This window comes from Gopherus flavomarginatus, chromosome 2 (genome assembly GCF_025201925.1).
Source record: "Gopherus flavomarginatus isolate rGopFla2 chromosome 2, rGopFla2.mat.asm, whole genome shotgun sequence".
Classification (NCBI taxonomy): Eukaryota; Metazoa; Chordata; order Testudines; family Testudinidae; genus Gopherus; species Gopherus flavomarginatus.
In genome coordinates this window covers 41,679,820-41,701,489 of record NC_066618.1, presented here as the reverse complement: position 1 = coordinate 41,701,489, position 21,670 = coordinate 41,679,820, and the positions used below count along the sequence as shown (strand labels likewise).

General features: G+C 38.7%; 1 protein-coding gene across 1 annotated transcript in view; it reads left to right on the top strand.

Moving 5' to 3' along the window:
- The first annotated feature begins 6,186 nt into the window (after positions 1-6,186).
- LOC127044526 (macrophage mannose receptor 1-like) overlaps positions 6,187-21,670 on the top strand; it is a 58,262-nt gene continuing 42,778 nt past the window's right edge. Inside the window, exons 1-7 of the mRNA XM_050939494.1 lie at positions 6,187-6,247; positions 7,631-8,032; positions 15,543-15,716; positions 17,326-17,490; positions 18,063-18,176; positions 20,225-20,371; positions 21,329-21,511. Of these exons, the coding sequence (XP_050795451.1) occupies positions 6,187-6,247; positions 7,631-8,032; positions 15,543-15,716; positions 17,326-17,490; positions 18,063-18,176; positions 20,225-20,371; positions 21,329-21,511 (1,246 nt within the window). The remainder of the gene's footprint in view (positions 6,248-7,630; positions 8,033-15,542; positions 15,717-17,325; positions 17,491-18,062; positions 18,177-20,224; positions 20,372-21,328; positions 21,512-21,670) is intronic.

Sequence of the window (21,670 nt, the reverse complement as noted above, 5' to 3'; positions counted from 1 at the left end):
TGAGGATTTGATGAGGCCCATTAGCTCACTGCAGGTACTCTAGACTTGCTTAAGAAGTCCATAATATTTGCACTAAATTAGCGCCTTCTATGTGCAGACTTTTATAGACATTAACTAGGCTTCCCAACGCCCCTTTGAAGCAAGTATCATTACAAGTGGCTAAAATATAGCCTGTAGTTTGCAGAATGTCACATATAAGGGACAGAGCTAGGAACTGAGAAAATGAGCCCTAGCTTTGCTGTGTCCTAATGTGCTGCTTTGTGGTGGTGGAGGTGTACAAAGCTTTCCTACTTGCTGGGGATTCCAATAGAATCTGGCCCAAGATCACACATTCATTTTGCAACTGTCAGTCAAACACATCTTTCTATATTCAGTTTGTTTCTACATTTTTATTTAATTCTCTGTTTTTCATCCTCCAGATCTTAACAGAGTCCAGAGAAAGAAACGGGGAGTTTAAATCCTGTCAGTTCATAGCCTTCCTCTTTCAAGTCTCACATTTTGCAGGAGCTGCTACTTACTTCTATGAATCACACAGAGAACCACCTCATATTTTTATTTTTATTAGGGCTGTAAAGCGATTCAAAAATAATTCTGATTAATTGCGCTGTTAATCATTGAATGCCATTTATTTAAATACTTTTGGAGGTTTTCTACATTTTCAAATATATTGATTTCAGTTACAACACAGAATACAGTGTTCAGTGCTCACTTTATATTTATTTTTGAATACAAGTATTTGCACTGGAAAAAACAAAAGAAATAGTATATTTAAATTCACCTAATACAAGTACTGTAGTGCAATATCTTTATCATGAAAGTTGAACAAACAAATGTCGGGAAAAAAAATTGCATTCAAAAATAAAACAGTGAGCACCCTACACTTTGTATTCTGTGTTGTAATAGAAATCAGTGTATATGAAAATGTAGAAAAACACTGAATAATATTTAATAAACTTCAATTGGTATTCTGTTATGTAACAGCACAATTAATCACAATTCATTTGTTAAATCACGATTCATTTTTTATCACAATTAATTTTTTGAGTTAATTCTGTGAGTCAACTGCGATTAATCGACAGCTCTAGTTTTTATCCATGTTACCTTACCTCCCCAGATCATCAGAATTAATATTACCAGCTACTTTCTCAAAAAAAAAGTATCTAATCTTTTCTGAATAAGTTAGTCTTCCGTTCCCCTTTATACAATTTTATCTGCCACTCCCCAGTTACCTTCTGTCATTACAAATAGTTGCTCAGAACAGCGAGTCCACAGCTTTTTTTTCCCTAAAGGCAGGTTACCATTTTTAATTCTGTGATAGATTGCATAGGCATGAGTACCAGCAAATTGAGAATTTACTGCCAGCCTAGCAATACTGCAGGAGCAATGGGCGGGGAGTATGAAGCAGTGAAAAACAGAGGAAAGACAGGAGAGTCTCTAATGAAGTAACTCCCTGGTAATTTGAGAGAGTACAAGCATGTGAGACAGCAAAGCTCCTGTCTATCCATCTACATATAAGGCTATATACTTCATGTTCACTTGTACTGAGCGCCTAGTCCTTAAAGGCTGTGGTATAACCTGAGCAGGTTCTTCTCCCTAGAAAACATAAAATCCTTTTGTTGTGTTTATTACAACCTGAGAATTCCCACACTTCAAAACAAAGATCTGATGGAAAAGCTCTTATGGTGGCCTGTTTTGTGTGTGTGTGTGTGCACGTGTGTGTGTTACTGTTGTTTCAGAAGCTACATGTGGTGTTAGAATTTGGGGTAGTGATGGGGTATTCCCTGGGGTATCAGTTGATCAGATCATAAATTATTTTAATCTGATGTATGAACATATTCAAAATACCCATGATCCTCACAATTTCAAAAAGGTACAGCCATCTCAACTTCCAAAGGCTTTTTCCTCATCAAGGGCTAAGGGCCTCAGTCCAACGCCCATTGAAATCAATGGAAATACTCCCTCTGACTTCATTAGATATTGGATTAGAACCTAAAAGCATTCCAGAGAGAGTCTGTTGGATGTTACATTCATAATCCTCCCACCATTAGCTCTGCATGGCTCTCTGGAATAAAGTCTGTCTTGTCCAAGTATACCACATGCAATAGGGGAAGTAGTGTAGCCAAGTGGATAGTGCACTAAACTAGAACTCAAAAGGCCAAGGTTCTATTCCTGGCTCTGATGCTGGCCTCTTAAATGACCTTAAGCAAGTCTCTGTGCCTTGGTTTCTCCATCTGTAAAATAGTGATAGTGAGATTCACCTATGAAAATTGTTACAAAAGAGCTATGTATTATTAATAGTAGGTATCTATTCTTATTGAGATTAATCATAAGGTCATGTAAGTCAACGGAAGGACTTGTCTAAACAGTAAGTTAGTGTACAGCAAGCTGCGGTGCAAATCTACAATGCACTAGTGTGCATGTATTAACTGCCCATATGGACCTCGCTATCCTGCATGCATTAAAAGTTTCCTAATGCGCATTGACCTACTCCCAGAGTAGATCAAAACACACTATATTACTTTTAATGCATGACAGCAGGATCCACATGGACAGTTAGCGAGCAACATACTGATGCACTGTAGATTTATACCCCTGCTAGCTGCCCACAGCCTCCCCACATGGCCAAGCCCTCGTTTTGCATGAATAAGGATTTATGTTAAAAATTAGTAATAACCTCAAGATTTGGGCATCAAAACACATTTTTAAAAAAATCTTACAACCTATGTCTAAGTGAGAGTGACTAATGCGGGGGGTTCATCGAATGAGAGCTTTGTCTTGTTTTATAGACTCATAGGTCAGAAGGGACCAATCTGATCATCTAGTCTGACCTCCTGCACAAGGCAGGCCACAGAACCCCACCCATCCAATTTTATAACAACCCCTATCCCAGGACCGAGTTATTGAAATCCTCAAAAATGGTTTGAAGACTTCAAGCTGCAGAGAAACCACCAGGAAGCGACCCGTGCCCCACGCTGCAGGGGAAGGCGAAAAACCTCCAGGGCACCTGCCAATCCGCCCTGGAGGAAAATTCCTTCCTGACCCCAAATATGGCGATCAGCTAAACCCTGAGCATGTGGGCAAGAGTCACCAGCCAGCACCCAAGAAGGAATTCTCTGCAGCAACTCAGTACCCATCCCATCCAACATCTCCCCGCAGACCATTGAGCAGACCTGTCTGGTGGTAATTCAAGATCAATTGCCCAAATTAACGATCCTATCATAACATCCCCTCCATATACTTATCAAGCTTTGTCTTAAAGCCAGGAAAGTCTTTTGCCCCTACTACTTCCCTCGGAAGGCTATTCCAGAACTTCACTCCCCTAATGGTCAGAAACCTTAGTCTAATTTCAAGTCTAAACTTCCTAATATCCAGTTTATACCCATTCGTCCTCGTGCCTACGTTAGTACTAAACTTAAATAATTCCTCTCCCTCCCTAACGTTAGCCCCCTTGATATATTTATATAGAGCGAGCATATCCCCCCTCAGCCTTCTTATGGCCAGGCTAAACAAGCCAAGCTCTTTGAGTCTCCTTTCATAAGGCAGTTTTTCCATTCCTCGGATCATCCTTGTAGCCCGTCTCTGAACCTGTTCCAGTTTGAATTCATCCTTTTTTGTGAGTTACTGATCTACATTACTGACTCCTCTGAATCTCAGAAGAAGTCTTCATATAAAATAAAACTGTAAGCATCAGTTAAGGATGAGAAGAATAATTTCAAGACTGTCTAGCAAAATATCTGCCAGAATTCCACTGGGGTTTCTGGTGTTGTTTTGTTAATTTTTAACTATGTCCAATAAATTCCTGCATAATGAGCTTTGCGCTGTTGGGTCTAGGGAAACTCTGAAATGTGAGAGCTTCTTGCAGAGGATTTGCCAAAAACCCCTTAAAATCAGAAAAAAAAAACATTTTCTTTTAACATTTCCAAAACAAATGTGTTTACATTTTTGAGCTGAAAGGGCTTCTCATTTAGAAGTTTCCTTTAATTTCATCAAAAAGCAAAACAAAACATTTCATTTCCATTCAAACAAAAAATTTTGTTCCAATCTAAAATTAATATTTTGATTGAGAATTTTGAAAAACATGGTTTTCCATTGGTGCAAAATGAATTTTTCTTTCAATTTTTGCATAATTGTCAAAATAAAAAAATTAATCTGTTATTCACACAGCTCTGATTCTTTCTTATTTTTAAAAGCAGCAAAGAGTCCTGTGGCACCTTATAGACTAACAGATGTATTGGAGCATGAGCTTTCAAGGGTGAATACCCACTTCGAAGTGAGTATTCACCCACGAAAGCTCATGCTCCAATACATCTGTTAGTCTATAAGGTGCCACAGAACTCTGCTGCTTTTACAGATCCAGACTAACACGGCTAGCCCTCTGATACTTCACTTATTTTTGTTTATGGTCTTATTCTATCAACATATTTGGTCCTCAGTTGAAAAGTTCAGATTATATTCTTTTCCCTTGTCTAATGTTTATTGTTGCTATCTTTGAGTTTCCACAGAGTTATATTATTCATCAATTTATTCAGTTCCTCTTTTTACTGTTCTGGAGCTTCTTAAGGATCTTTCCTTCCTTTTAAGATTTAAGTTGAGCTGTTAGCTTATGTCTGCTTTTTGCATTTAGGTCTCTCTGTTTCATAATTAAAGCAGAGACTTCTGAGTTTTTTTGCTGGCATAGGTTCACTTTAGAGTCTAATCTCTGAGCACTTTCCAAACAAATGCCTGCTATTTGTGATGGGTGTTTCAGTTCATACACCTTTATTTTGTGGTACAGCATTTCTCACTGTAAACACAAAGTGACTTACTTTTACAAAAGCTTTCTGGTGGTTTAGCAGCCTATCAACATTGGCACATGGAGTTAAGGCAGCTCATAAATGCTATAACCATACAATACGTGGAGTGGCAGTGTATAGTTGCTGTAAAATGCCTCCTGAGGCTACAGGCTCATGTAAAAGTTTTTCACCACCACTTTTCCCAGGCCTCTGCATTGTAAATACGTTGACTGTAGCAGGAGTGCCTACACTGCTGCAACTCACTTCTTCCCAGAGTCTACAAATAGACTGAGGCTGCTCTAATGGAGGATCTTGCAGAGCTCTGCACCTAGACTAGAGGGGGTGAGGTCCTTATTCCTGCTCCAGCCCTTGGATGCCAGGTAAAAGGGCTGACGTAATGTAAAGGGGCCTAGATGCCCCAGTTCTATAAGGGAAGGATTCACCTGGTGCAGACACTTCAAAAAACAGCTGATCTGTGAGGACCCCCTCCCCTGCAAGCTCTGGTGTAGGGGGCATGTCAGGGGATTACCTGGGGGTGCAATTCATGTCTGAGGTGCAAGGCCACAGCATGCAGCGCTATGGAGATTCTGGGCGGAGCTGCGGTTCATGGTGCAGCCCTCAACTCTGCTGTAATTTAGATGTGCCCCTCACAGCTTTTAAAGTTACACCAGCAGCCCCGGAGCAGCCTGGGACTGAGATTATAAAAAAAGGTTAAAGCCACTTTAGGGGCCCCGCTCTCCCTGGGCTGTGCATTTTGTGCTGCGCCTCTTAGAGGCACAATCCACAATCTCACCCAAGGAATGTTACCTTTGCTGCGCCTCTTCCTCTGCTGCTTCATGCAAAAGAACAAAGTAGCTGGAAATTAGGCCCAATATTCATGATGAGCCATTCACAAACAATCCAGTGCCCATGTGTGTTTGGAAAAAGGATTCATGGAACAATTTTGACTGATGAACAAATTGTAAAAAAAAAAAAAAAAAAAAGTGATTTGTTCATGCATACTTTATTACTAGGGAAAAATGGCTCAGTCTAATAATTGTTTGCAAATATCATTTCAATCAGCTGTATTGCTCCCTTATTATGGCAACCCAACACCTGACTTATTTGTCACACAAACATGTCCTCAGAAAATCTGCACTGAACTGACACCACTTTCCTTATCGCTTGCATTTCTGTGGAAGAAGACTTTAGCCTCAGTAGAAAGCGATTCACTTAAAAAATCAAAGTTTGCTCTGTGAATTCCTGGTGTTTCAAAATGCCACATGTGACAGGATATTTCCTTATTTAGAAACTTCCCCTGATCCATCTGCCTTCAGAACTAAGAAGGCCCTACTATGCAGCTCATTTCATAAGAAACTTTTAGTTTGTGATGGGAACTACTGACACAGCAGAAGAAAGCAATTAAATATTTGCAATGACTCTCTCACTACTCCTGGTTTTTCTCTCTCTTAGCCAGGAAACTGTTCAGCAGCTGGGTAAGTCCAGGTCCTAGGTCTGTTGTAAATAAGGCTACGGAAGTGCTTCTCTTCTCATGCTTTTCCTGGGTCACTTTAACCCCCTCTGATGCTGTCTGCTTATTCTTTATATTTTATTTCTGAAATTATTAATTTGAATGGCTTATAGAAATGGGATAGGGATGCAGCTCTGTGTAGCTGAGATGTGAAAAACAACATCTTGTTTGCTTAACCTTAAATGTCTCACAAATGTTTCCTATAGCGAGAGAGATAAGTTCTGACTGAAGTCACCTCTCATTTACACAAGTGTAATTCCTTTAGCTTCAGTAGAGTTACTTCTGATTGGAACTAGAATGCATAAGAGGAGAATCAAAGACTCAAAATTGGATTTACAATAAAGGAAATGTGTTTGGAACATTATACAGTGTTGCCGTGCCTGGAGCAGAGGACATTGTCCCCTCAGGTTATGAACAGAGCTCTATGTCCACACAACGCCAGCTGGTTCTACTCTGTGGAGCAGGGTAGTGACATAATTTGACACAATGAGTTTTGACTGTATAAGGAACGCAGGGTTCAGCCTGAAAGATTTGACTAGAAATTGATGCTTCTGAAAAATGAAAGTGGAAAGGTTCAGTATGGAAAATTAGAAATACTCTGTAGGAACTTTTCCAAAAAAATAACTGAAATAGGCAATTGGTTGATTTTCAGATTATTAAAAAAGTAAAATCAGACCAGGATAACACAGTAAATGACAGAGAGGAGGTTAGATATTATATAAATAAATGATTGCCAGTAATGCAACAAATTGCACAGCGTTATTATTTATTATTATGTTTACAATAATGACACCAATGAATGGACAATCTGTGCAATGAAATTTGGCCTTAGGATTTGTCAAACTTTAAAATCCTAATCTCTAAAATAGTTGTTGATTTTTATGATATATCATATTTAAAATATATAAATCACCAATGGTGTGTTTTAGGCTGTACAAATGTATGTAAATGTACAAATGTAATGTAAATGTCTTAGACATTACCACAGACGTTAGTCTAGTTAATAAACATACAAAGCAATTTTAACACACTATGCCCAGTGATATCATCTGCTTGAAGTTATTTTGAATTCTCACAGAGTTCATCTTTGAAAGGCTTCTTGGAAAAACGTCTTATGTATTTGATCTGTGCGCGTATGTGAATGATTGCTTCTCTGTGCGTGCATGAGTCACACATGGTTTCTCCTCAGTTATCAGTACTTTAGAAGAAATTACTTTTTTCTGCTTAGGTTTAACAGAACCTATAGTTAAGTGGTAAAAATCATGCTTCTTTCACTAGGAAAAAATCTACTCTTCTGCTTACAAACCCCTCTTGCCAAAAAAATGTGTTTTCTCATGTTGTTTTACAGATCGTGGAATATTTTTAATATATAATGAAGACCACAAGCGCTGTGTACAAGCTCACAGTTCTAGCTCAGTCAGAACTGCCATTTGCAACCAAGACAATGAGTCACAAAAATTCAGGTGGGTCTCTGATCACCAGCTTCTGAGTGTGGCATTGAAGCTATGCTTGGGAGTGCCGTCAAAGAAAGACCAGGTTGTAATCACTCTGAATCCTTGCAACAAGACAAATGAACTTCAACAGTGGGGATGTAGAAATGAAGCCCTGTTTTCGCTTGAAGGAGAAGATTTATTTTTTCATTCTGGCAACCGAGACGAAGAAAATATCATACTATCCAAGGGAGCAAGTGTAAAGAGCAAATGGAAGATCTATGGAACCACAGATGATTTGTGCTCCTGGGGCTATGAAGGTAAAGGTCTGAAAATTAATCCTTTTATTATTTTGCTAATTTCTTTGTGTATTTATTAGAGCATATGGACTCTTCTACATTTGACCCCACAATCCTTGACTCAGTTTTAAATATGAAGTTTTGAATATGGGTGTATTACAGAACTGGGCCTTGAGTGAACTGACCTTCCAAGTTGGTGGCTAACTTGAGAGAGGTAATTTTATCAGCTAAGTGTTAATAATGGCACAAGGACAACTATGTGATTACACTGTAGATGCAACACATAGGGAATGATGACTGCTACAACATGTAGATGAAATTAGACACTGATCCAGCAAAACACTTAAGCATATGGTTTGCTGCACTGGTATCTTAGTGATTGTACCTGCCTTCTTTGACAAAGAAATGTGAAATTACACTGTAAGTATTGTGTATATCATCGTCATCATCATATTGTTAGTTTATTCAGCTACTCTGCATGAAAAATTACTTTCTGCTCACTGGCTTATGTTCACTGCTCTCATCAAGTTTGGTGGCCTCAAAGGAATTTTCCTCCCAGATTTCTCTCACTGATTATGAATCTGGATGGAGAGAATACACTGAAAGATTTATATTTTAAACCAGTTCATGTATGGAATAGAAATGCATCTTAAAAACAGACTTTAAAATATGAAATTAGTGAAAAAAGCAAGTTCTCTCATTTACCTCACAAGTCCGTGCATCTGGAAGTTTGGTTTTCAGCTGCTGTAGTTAGTGATAGTTGTTACTATATACATTCACCAGGAGCATAATTCAGATGATTTCCTCTCTAAAGTCCTGATTCAGAAAAGCACTTGAGCAAATGTTTAAATACATCCCTATTCCAGAAAGTTCTTGAGCAGGTGTTTAACTCCCATTAATTCAGTGGGACATACACACTTGATTAAAAAGTCAGGTATGTGCTTAAGTGCTTTGTTGGCTAGGGATGCTTTTGTGAATCAGCCTCCCTACAGCTCCCTCACTTCCTAGTTTTCTTTTGATAATAATGGGCAGCAAGTGTTGAGAGACCTTGCCTCATGTTACTATAAAGTTATTTATTTGGGGTCCAATCTTGCAGTCTCCTCTCAGTCACAACACCTACTCGCTGTAAGAGGGAGTTTTCTCTCTCTGTGTTAGTTTTAGTATTGCATTCTTCACCATAGTATCTGAACAGAGTTGAGAGCATAGAAATTACCACACTGGATCACACCTAAAGTCCATATAGTCCAGTACTGTGTCCCTGACAGTGAGTAGCAACAAATGCTTAAGAGGAAGGCATAAGAACCCTGCAACAGGCAGGTGCATGGTGATCTGCCCCATACACTAGGTCTTATCCTGATCTCTAATAGTTAGAGACTGGCTAAAGCCATGAAGCATGACATGTAATATCTCTTCCAAAATGCTTGTATTTATTTATAATTTCTAGATATTCTTGCAACCTATGTAAACGTCCAGTTCCTTTTTGAATCTTGCTAAGTCCTTGGTCTCGGTGGCTTCCTGTGGCAGTAAGTTCTACAGTCTTTCTACCCATTATGTAAAGAAGTATTTCCTTTTATCAGTGAATTTCCCACATTTTAATTTAATTGAATGTCTCCTTGTTCTCATGTCTGAGACAGGGCGAACAGATGTTCCTGATTTACTTTCTTTATATCAGTCTTTATTTTATGTACTTTTTCATCTCCTTTCTATAGAAAACAACCCCAATCATTTCAATCTCTCTTCATAAGATAATTTTTCCAGGCGCTTGATCATTCTTATTACCCCTCTCTGTACTCTGTCTAATTTTGCAATATCCTTTTTGACGGGATGACTAATACTGCAAACTGTATTCCAGATGAGGCTGCACCATTGGTTTATATAAAGTTATTACATTCTTCATAGAATATCAGGATTAGAAGAGACCTCAGGAGGTCATCTAGTCCAACCCCCTGCTCAAAGCAGGACCAATCCCCAATTCTTTTTATTCTCCATTTCATTCCTATGCAGCCTAGCATCTTGTTTGCTTTTTTGACTGCAGCTGCACAGTGAGCCAAGGTTGTCACTGAGCTGTCTACAGAGATGCACAGGTCCCTTTCCTGTTTTGATACAGTTAATTTAGAATCCTGTGAGGTGTACAAGTCAAATTTTTGCCTCCAATATGGATAACTTTGTGCATTTATGTACATTGCATTTCATTTGCCTTCAGGGTGCTGTCACAGGGTAACTGACTTTCTGAGAGGGTCAGGCACCTAGCCTACCTGAGAACAAGACAACTCAGATCTACCTGTAAGTAGTTAATTGCCTAGATGGCTGGGTTGCAGTTAAATAGCTAAGGAATACAGGGCCTAATAAAAGGTTAAGTGGGCCCAGTCAGGAAGGTCAGCAGAACAGAAAAAGCTTTCCCGAGGTAAGGAGCTTCTTGGGGAACTGGTTAGAGAGCCCACCAGAAAAGATGAACTAAGGAAAGGTGCTCCTGTAGGGAGCAGGTTCTGAGATGGAAGAGCTGTGAATGCCAAGTGCCTTGGGAGGCCCAGTTTCAGCAAAAGGACCTTACCAGACAGTGGCAGGAGATCCAGGTCACTGGGAATATACTCCAGAGAAGAGCTGCAGTGGTTTGACCTCTGCAGAGGCCCTGTATCCCAAGAAGGAACTATTCCTCAGGTAATGTCAGGAGGCCTGACTCCAGAAGAGGATCACAAATCAAGATCTTGGATGAAGAAGAAAGATGGATTTCAATGATGCAGACAGACAAAGATTAACTCTCACTCCCCAGCTAGGGCTCTAGGGATGAAGACTTCCCTAAATGTTCTTTTGGCCTTTGACTAAATAAATGACACCCTCCACCCTGGAAGGGACACTGTTAACTCCATAAAACCTTTTTGAACTTACTGATAGCCCACAAGAGGAAACTGAGTCAGGGACACACCCCTGCAGCTCCACACTGGCCAGCCAGGGAGTATGCAGGTTGATGCCAGTTTTGATACAAGTTAGCTCCAGAGATGAGGGCATGCTACAACAGCTGCTCAGACACCTAGCTTTCTTAGGTGTTTCCAAAGTTTCTCAGAGTTCTTTCTGGTCCTGACTAAGCTAAATAACTTTGTGCCCTCTGCAAATTTTGCTACATTGCTACACCGTTTACAAATCATTAACAAATATAGTAGGCAGTACAGGACCTAGTATGCATCCTTGAGACACTGGCCTGTTAACATTTTTGCCAGGATAAAAATTGTCTATTTAATCTTACTTTTTGCTTTCTACCTCCTAGCCAGTTTTTGGTCCATGACTATATTTTGCCCAATAACTCATGATTAGTTAGCTTCTATAGTAGCCTCTTGTCAAAGGCTATTTGGAAATCTATATAAGTTATGTCAACCAGTTCTCTTTTATCCACTAGTTTATTGACATGGTCAAAGAATTCTAAGAGATTAATTAACATGATTTTTCTTTGCAGAAACCATGCTGGTTAGACATTATGAGATCATGATCTTCCAGGTGTTTCATTGTTCTGTTTTTAATTATAATTTTAACCAATTGGCCAAGTGCATATATAAGACTTACAGGTCTATAACTGAGAAAGTTTAACATTCATAATAAACTTTTTTGTTATGGAAAAATGCTTTCCAGTGCTTTAATTATATTTGTTTGGGATACACCAATCTTTTCTACTTCTGTATAAGGTTATTTTTCATTTTAGTTTTACTTTTTCCATTGAGCTGTATACTTTCCCTGTATTTGCTTAGTGTTCATGGTTATTCAATGATGATTAGCTGGAAAATTGAATATCCATTACTTAGGCTTAGAGGGTATGTAAACAAACTAGTCATTTTCACTGACTTCACTTTTTTCCTTAAGTCAGTATTTATATTTCATTCAAATTTAAATGTATTTCTCCAGATTTATATAGATATATAGGCTGTCAAGCGATTAAAAATTAGTTATAATTAATCGTGCTGCTAAACAATAGAATACTATTTATATAAATATTTTTGTATGTTTTCCACGTTTTCAAATATATTGATTTCAATTACAACACAGAATACAAAGTATGCAGTGCTCACTTTATTTTTATTATAAATATTTGCACTGTAAAAATAAAAGTATTTTTCAATTCACTTAATACAAATATTGTAGTGCAATCTCTTTATCATGAAAGTTGATCTTATACAGGTAAAATTATGTACAAAAATAAGTGCATTCAAAAATAAAATGTAAAACTTTAGAGCTTACAAGTTCACTCAGTCCTACTTCTTGTTCAGCCAATCTCTCAGACAAAGAAGTTTGTTTACATTTATAGGAGATAATGCTGCCCTCTTCTTATTAACAATGTCATCTGAAAGTGAGAACAGGCATTCACATGACACTGTTGTAGCAAGATATTTACATGCCAGATGTGCTAAAGATTCATATGTCCATTCATGCTTCAACCACCATTCCAGAGGACATGCCTCCATTCTGATGATGGATTCTGTTTGATAACAGTCCAAAAAAAAGTGCAGACCAATGCATGTTCATTTTCATCATCTGAATCACATGCCACCAGCAGAAGGTTGATTTTTATGTATTTATTTATTTATTATTTGGTAGTTCAGGTTCTGTAGTTTCCACATTAGAGTGTTGCTCTTTTAAGACTTCTAAAGCATGCTCCACACCCTCTGCCTCTCAGATTTTGGAAGGTACTTCAGATTCTTAAACTTTGGATCGAGTGCTGTAGCTATCTTCTTTGCATTTTGTCACATCTGCAGTGAAAATCTTCTTAAAACAACCAGCATGCTGAGTCATCATCAGAGACTGCTATAACTTGAAATATATGGCAGAATGTGGGTAAAACCTAGAGCAAGAGAGGTACAATTCTCCTCAAAGGAGCTCAGTCACAAATTTAATTAACACATTTTTTTAATGAGCATCAGCAGCATTGAAGCTTGTCTTCTGGAATGGTGGCCTGGAAGGGGCAAGAAGGGTCACATGCCCCCCAGACACTTGGGGGGCACATTCAGTAGGGAACCTCATTGTTGAAAGGAGCAGAATGTGGAGTTGCCACTGCCAGGCGACCCCACACCGGCAGTTCCGCCGGTGTGGCTGTACTGACACCAGCCCTTTCATGTAGCTGCTTCTCCTGTCTGTGGTCTGTACAGCCCCACCAGAGGACAGCACTCAGGCTGGGGCTGAGGGTGGTACTGGTACAGCCATGCTGGAGGAGCTGCTAGCGTGCGGCCCTATGTTCTGCTTCTTTTGATGCTGTGGTTCCTGGCACAGCAGGAGGACACAGGTAATGTGGGATGGGAAGGAGACAGGGAGAGCATGGGGCTCCCAGGCTGGAGGCAGAGAGGAGTCATTTCGCGGCCACGGGGAGGTCATGTACCCTCACTCCCCCTTTAACTGGTACCACCCTCTGGGTCCCTCCCATGACTTGCACAGTTGTAAATAAGAAGCGGGCAGCATTATCTCCAGTAAATGTAAATAAACTTGGTTCTCTTAGCAATTGGCTGAACAAGAAGTAGGACTGAGGGGACTTGTAGGCTCTAAAGTTTTACATTGTTTTATTTTTCTGAGTGCAGTTATGTATCAAAAAAATCTAAAGTTGTAAATTGCACTTTCACGATAGAGATTGACTATGGTACTTGTATGAGGTGAATTGAAAAATACTATTTCTTTTGTTTATTACAAATAGTTGTACTATAAAAATGATAAAAATAATATAAAGTGAGCACTGTACACTTTGTATTCTGTGTTATAACTGAAATCAATATATTTGAAAATGTAGAAAAACAAAAATATTTAATAAATTTCAATTGGTCTATTGTTTAACAGTGCAATTAAAACTGTGATTAATCTTTGAGTTAATCATGTGAGATAACTGCAATTAATGGACAGCTCTAAGATTATATATATAGTGATACAACAGGGCCAAGGAGCAGTGGGAGTGTGTTAGGGGCAATATATAAGCCCTTGGCTAATTAAGGCATGGTTTCCTGTTGATTAGGGAAGGTCACTACATGTTAATTGGTGCACCTGTAGCCAGTTAAAGCCCTTTCAGGAACCTAATAAAAAAGACCCTGCTTCAAGCAGACAGGGTGAAGTGAGGAAGGAGAGAGAACTGGAGTTTGGAGGTGTGTTGCTGAGAATTGAAAGACCAGAGAACCAGAGGAAGTGAGACCCTGTCCCAGCAGAGCAGGGAGACTCCCACCCCTACTGTCAAGGATCCAGGGGGAAGAGGAGAGGAAATGTATAGGGGTTGAGAGGGGCTGGGATTCAGAGTGAGGAGCAAACCCAGACCCCTTCCCCGCTTCCCTCCTCTATTACCTTCCTGGGCCACTAGCAGGGCTCTTGGTGTCCCAAGACAAGGGGCAAGTGGTGGTGTCCTAGGCTCCCCTGCTCCCATCCAAGAAAAGTGTGGGACCCACCACACCAACATAGACTATTTTGTCACAAATATATATATATATATATATATATATATATATATATATATATATATATATATATAGTGACAAAGTTCCTCCTCTACCTTAGTGGGTCCTGCACTTATTGGCAGATTTGCTCACCTCAGTGCTCTCCCCCACAGTCTGGATCAACTTCTCTTGTGTCTGATCAGGAGTTGGGAGGTTTGGGGGGAACCCAGGCCTGCCCTCTACTCCGGGTTCCAGCCCAGGGCCCTATGGATTTGCAGCTGTCTATAGTGCCTCTTGTAACAGCTGTGTGATAGCTACACCTCCCTGTGTGATAGCTGCTTCCCCAAGGCCTCCTCCAAACACCTTCTTTATCCTCACCACAGGACCTTCCTCCTGGTGTCTGATAACGCTTGTACTCCTTAGTCCTCCAGCAGCACACCCTCTCAGTCTCAGCTCCTTGTGTCTCTTGCTCCCAGCTCCTCATGCGCACTTCCTCTCCTCTGGCTCCTCCATCTGACTGGGGAGAGCTCCTTTTAAAACCCAGGTGCCCTAATTAGCCTGCCTTGATTGGCTGCAGGTGTTCTAATCAGCCTATCTGCCTTAATTGGTTCTAGCAAGTTCCTGATTACTCCAGTGCAGACCATGCTTTGGTCACTCAGGGAACAGAAAACTACTCACACAGTGACCAGTATATTTGCCCTCTACCAGACTCCTGCACCCCACTGGCCTGGGTCTGTCACAATATATATACACACATACACACACATACACATGAGAAAAAGAGTAATTGTATAAAGATAGACAAGTAATTTCTTTGTATACCTCATAAAAAGGTAAACACATTCTCTAGAGTTTTACTGACTTTCTGTAGAAACACAATTTGTAGTAGAAATGTAATTTGTAAATGTTAAGTTAGAAAAGTTTTCATGTCAAGGCTAATACTGTTTTATAAAATGATTAGGCTAATTGAGTCTCAGAACTTGCTGAACTGAATTTTTCAATAGAAGGAAGAAAGAAAATTTGGGAAAGATGACCTGGAATGTGATGCTGTTTGGAAGGCATTCTCCAGCATGTTCTATATACAGTAGACCCTGCCTACATTAATATATTATCACTGGTGTGTTTTTATTATTTTGTCTCCTTAGATATCTTTACATTGCTAGGAAATGCAAATGGGGCACCCTGCGTATTCCCTTTCAAGTTTAATAGCAAATGGTACAGTGAGTGTACAGATGCTGGCCGAACAGACGGTTGGCTCTGGTGTGGTACAACTGCAGACTTTGATGCAGACCAGTTATATGGATTTTGCCCATTAAAATGTAAGTTCTGCATTAATATATTGTTTGCTTACAGCACAGTATTTAACAAACCAATGCTAGCAAAATGTCACTGTCTTGTTAATGTCGAACAGTCTAACAGATAAAACTGCAGTATATGACTCATTCCCACATCCCGTTCTTCTTTACAAGGCAGTAATACAAAATGTTGCATATGTGAATAGAAAAGAATAGAAAATAAAAAAGCATGCAGTTCCCCTTACTTAAAATCTTGCTGAAAAGCAGTATAATAGAATGTACTCCATTTACACCTTACTATATTGTACTAATAGCGTGTGCATTGCTCAGTATTGCATAATCCTGCAATGAGACCCTGTTATAATGGATATGCATATGAGAACAGAGTTACAGTTAATGTAGGATGCTTAGTTATGATTTTGCTTACTCAAGAGAGGTTAAAATCTCATGTTGCAATAATCTAGTTTTATGCTTTCTAACATGTTTTTTTAATAAAACCCTCTACGAAAACTCTTTAGTCCCAACTTGTCTGAACCACTGCAACATTCTCCTTCCTCTACCATCTTCCCCACATTCAGTCTCTCAAAATTGCTGCTGCTAAAATTCTTCCTCTGTTATGGCTCTGCCAACATCAGTCCTTCTCCAGATCCCTTCACTGACTTACCCTTGACTTTAACATGAACAACAGGTTTCTTCTCCTCACTTTCTCATCTGCCTCCTTACATCTCAGCTCTCACTGTCTCTCAGTTCTTCCCTAGATTCTCTTCCATTGTTGTGCCTTCTTCCATGATGCCTATGATCCTTAAACTTCACTTCCTGTCCTGTGGATTCAAAATGCTTTTCCATCATGATTCAGATCCCTGATTAAGACATGCTTCTTCAAGTCCCTAGAGAGGGGCTACAAACATCCAGTATAAAGGAATCCCCTCCATCTGCATTTGAGCAAACTGTTTCCAAAGTTTGTTATTCACAGCCAACTCTATCAAGCCCTTCTTTCAACTCTTCTTTGGATTGGCTTTGTTTACAATTCAATATCTGAGTTATTTCTTCTTTTGTATTTTATGAACACTCAGATTTACAACAACCCAAAAAAGCAAAAGAATCCAAAAGAGTAGTAAATCTATGCCTCAGTGACATTATAATGGTCAGTCTACTACAGGCGGAAGTGTACCAGATGTTCTTTAACCCCATGAAGTGTATTAATCTAGAAACTATTTAAGGCTTAGTTCAGTTCTTGGGGCTGCTAACCCAGCTTTCATTGCTCTCTGTGGTGGCTGTGTGCATAACTCCATCAAGGGAAGAATTGAGTCCTACAGACCTTTGCATAGATTTGTACTCAGCAGATTCCGTTGAAAATATTCCATGCAAATATGGCACCTTCCGTCCAGTGTGAAGTAAACCCTACTAACCAAGTGTCCCCCATTCCACAAGTGGCAATAATAGCCAGTTTCACACAATTTCTGGTGTGCTAACATTATTATCTTGTCTCCTTGGCCTTCTTGAATTGTTCCCGGATTTCCTGTGGAACTGGCACAATGACGTTTTGCAAAAATATCAGACTGACTCCATAACCAATTTTACCTGGTTAGTCATCATTACTAGTAATCAGACTGTATCTTTCATTTCTCTGCAGATAAAGACACCATCAGATTTTGGAAGACAGATTCTTCAACAGGTTTCCACTACCAGATAAACTCCCAATCAGCTCTAACATGGCACCAAGCAAGAAAAAGCTGCCAGCAACAGAATGCAGAATTATTAAGCATCACACAGCTGCATGAGCAAATGTATCTAAGAGGTAAAGTAACAAACCACTAGAAAGCTCTGGCTTGCATTCTGAGAATACAAGGCATAGTATTATAGCTACCTCCTCTGATAGTCTTTTGGAAACGGTAGGATGGAGGGAACTTGTTTCATTTTTAATGTTTAATGCTACTTCCAAGAGTTTATATAAAGGTTGTTAGCTTCGTATGAATGGATGTATGTGCTGATGGGTCCAATAATGTCAACAAATGTGGTATTTTAGGCTACTTTAGGAATCGTCAGTGAACAGAAGAACAGTTTTTAACCTGTGGTTCGGAGCAGGATAATAATGAAATTGACCATTTGTTAATGTGTTTTACGTATAGCTTCAAGGCTGAGTTTACTCTGTGGAATCTTGCTCATGCTCACTTTGCAATTGCTGCCATTATTTTTCATACTGATTTAAGAAATGCAGCTTCTTGTCAAAATTTCAGCATGAAACGTTAATTAACTTCTTCTTAGCCTGTCTGAAATGCACATACATGAATAATCTACAAAATATAATTTTACTGACTGATCTTCTCCGAAAATATAATAGTGCAGCATGTCATGCAATTTCTTGTTTAGGGTTAACTGAAAGTATGGGTTCTGCTCTCTGGACTGGGCTTAACAGGCTGGATTTAAAGAGTGGATGGCGATGGATTGGTGGTAGTCCTTTCAGATACTTGAACTGGGCACCAGGTAGGTATAAATCTGTTGAATATTTAAAACCAGAATTCTGTTTTCATATGACCACAATGGATCTCAGCAAGGGCTGCCAAGCAATTAAAAAACATTACTCATGATTAATTGCATGATTAAACAATAATACAATACCGTTTATTTAAATATTTTTGGATGTTTTCCATATTTTCAAATATATTGATTTCAATTACAACACAAAATACAAAATGTACAGTGCTCACTTTATTTTATTACAAATATTTGCACTGTAAAAAAGAGAGGAAATAGTATTTTTCAATTCACCTAATACAAGGACTGTAGTACAATTTCTTTATCATGAAAGTTGAACTTACAAATGTAGAATTATGTAAAAAACAAAAAACCTGCCTTCAAAAACAAAACAGTGTAAAACTTTAGAGCCTACAACTCCACTCAGTCCTACTTCTTGTTCAGCCAGTTGCTCAGACTAACAAGTCTGTTTACATTTGCAGAAGATGATAATGCTGCCTGCTTCTTGTTTACAGTGTCACCTCACAAAATGAGAACAGGCATTTGCATGACACTGTTTTAGCTGGTATCACAAGATATTTACATGCCAGATGCACTAAAGATTCATGTCCTTTGAAGCTTCAACAACCATTCCAGAGGACACGTGTCCATGCTGATGGCAGGTTCTGCTCAATAACGATCCAAAGCAGCGTACAGTGAATCATGTTCATTTTCATCATCTGAGTCAGATGCCACCAGCAGAAAGCTGATTTCCTTTTTTGAAGGTTCAGGTTCTGTAGTTTCTGCATCAGAGTGTTGCTCTTTTAAGACTTCTGAAAGCATGCTCCACACATCGTCCCTCTCAGATTTTGGAAGGCACTTCGGATTCTTAAATCTTGGGTTGTGTGCTTTAGCCAGGGCCGGCTCCAGGCACCAACGAAGGAAGCATGATTCTCAAAGACTAACTTTGGCATTAGACAGCCCTCAGTGAGAGATTGGCGGGAAGGGGAACTTTGAACTGATGATGATTGATGAAGTAACCTATAAGATAATAGTCTGTGCATACAGAGATATAGATATAGATATTTATTTGTTTTTATTTAGATGGTTACATGTGGTTAAATACCCTTGGTAGAAAGTTATACTATGCATGTGTATCCAAATAATTATTTTTAATTATATATACTCTTAATATATTTAATGTTATTGTAGATAGGTGGAATCCAGTTCCATTGTGATCTGAGTAAATTCCCTGTTGTGTTTTGTTTTTGTATTTTTTGACAGTTATTTCTATTACTTTGTCCACTATTAAATAACCTTTTATCACAGTATTACATACACACACAACACACACACATAAACTTCCCAAGTCTCACCTGCTGAACACATTATGCCACCACTGTGACAGACAATTGCTAAATCTTGGTCAGTGGTTTTGGGACAGGGTAACCTGTGCATGTATTTCAAATTATAACACAATAACTCTACTCTGAGAGGTCAGTTTACGCGTGCGTAATTTTTACTGTGAACAAAAGCTTGCTCAAGAATCTATAGAACACTGCAATATTCCAGTACTGTAAATATTGAGTTAAATTCTGTCCTGAGATTACATGGATGTAAGTAAGGGCAGGATCTGGCTCATTAACTATACTTCTAAGCAGTCGTATCTGCATCTATTTCAGCTTCTCTTGTAAAATATATCAGTTATAAAACATTCTGAAATGTATGTGTGTGCCAACCATATTTGTTATCATAAAAATAGATTTGCCTTTCCCATAAATTCAGTGTTTCTTGTTTTTCTGTATCCCATTATGATGGGATTTTTAAGGTCAAAAGGATGATGGAACTGAATGAACCTCGAGTTCAGACGTTTTTCCTGTTCCTTAAACTTGAATACCACATGTAGTATGTCTAAGACTGCAAATCTGAGTTTGGATTGAAACTGGGGAAAAATGAGAATTTCCTGGTTAATATTCATCCAGGAACGAGCTCCCCAGTCATATTTATATCTCAGAATTGTACTTGACATACAGAGAGAGTCTGTCTTTTTGTGTCTTTTTTTTTTTTTCCCCCCAAAGGAAGTCCCTCTCCAGAGTCTGGAAAAATCTGTGCAGCTTTAAATCCTGGAAGAAATGCTAAATGGGAAAACTGGGAATGTGATCGGAAACTTGGCTACATTTGTAAAAGGGGAACCACCAGATTAGATTCTTTCACTGTCCCCTCAGGTAAGTCAGTCAATAAATATAAAGTTTGTTGATCTGTGCTGTAGCATTCCAGGCTGCAAAGGTGAGCAGATAAAATGCATTTTATCTTTGTATCTATATGAGATTATGAACTATTTTCAAAGGGCAGGAATTCTTTTCCTAACATACACTCTTCGGTTTTGTTGGTTTTGGTTTTGCAACCACTCTGCCCTTTACCATGTTTAAACATTGTGGGTTGGATCTTATAACCCACTGGCACAGTAGTAAGTAAAGATAGGGGAGGAGAAAAGGAACTTTAAATCCACCTTTTCCACAGCATTTCTGTCAATTAAATGCTCCGCTGAATTATTCACAATAGAGAACACAAGAAGGGGAGAAGACAGTTGAAACAAAGTGAATCATTTTTTCATAAAAGGGAAGAAAGTAAGAAATGAAAAAGCAAAGGGAGAAAACAGTGACACATCACAGAGGTGGCACACAAGTTATTTTAAGGGAACAGGTTTTTCCCTTGTAATTTTTTCTTATATCCATATCTGGGAAGTTCAGCTAGTCCTATATATGGTCTGATATTTCTTAGTGAAAGCATCTATTTAAAAAACTCAATTCAAAGGCATTCAGCATTAGATTACAGTTTCTGATGTTCAGAAAACTGAGAATCAGTTATGAAATAATATAGAAAAAGATGTCAATACCTACACAATACTTAGCTGTAATATATGAAAATCTTACATCTGACATTGAAAATAATACCTATATTCAAATGTGTACATCTTACAAATTGTAAAATGTCCTCCTTTTCAAGTGCTTTAAAATGTTCATATTTTTAATATCTCATTTGACTATACTGATATTTTCTATAGCAGATTCTGCGTGAAGTATTAGACCTGCCCTTCAGACTTTTATACAGAATGAAAGCAAATACAGCCAGTTTTATTTACTTTGTTTTTTTAACTATGCTGATACATTGTTTAATTTTAGATGATTTGGGTCCTATTAAATGTCCAGATGGATGGATGTCATATGCAGGTCACTGTTACATGATTCACAGGGAGCCCAAAATATGGAAAGAAGCCTTGACTTCTTGTAGAAAGGAGGATGGTGATCTGGCCAGTATCCGCAACGTTGAAGAGCACAACTTTATAGTGTCTCAGATTGGGTTCAGTGAGTAATTTCACAGGGCAGTAATTTGCCTGTGTTCATATTTATAATGTTCCACTTGGATGGTTTATATTGTTTAGACTAAAATGTCTGTAGCCAAAGAACATAGATCAGAGGTCACTTGAATGGAGGGGATAGATTTTATTTGATAAATGATGAAAA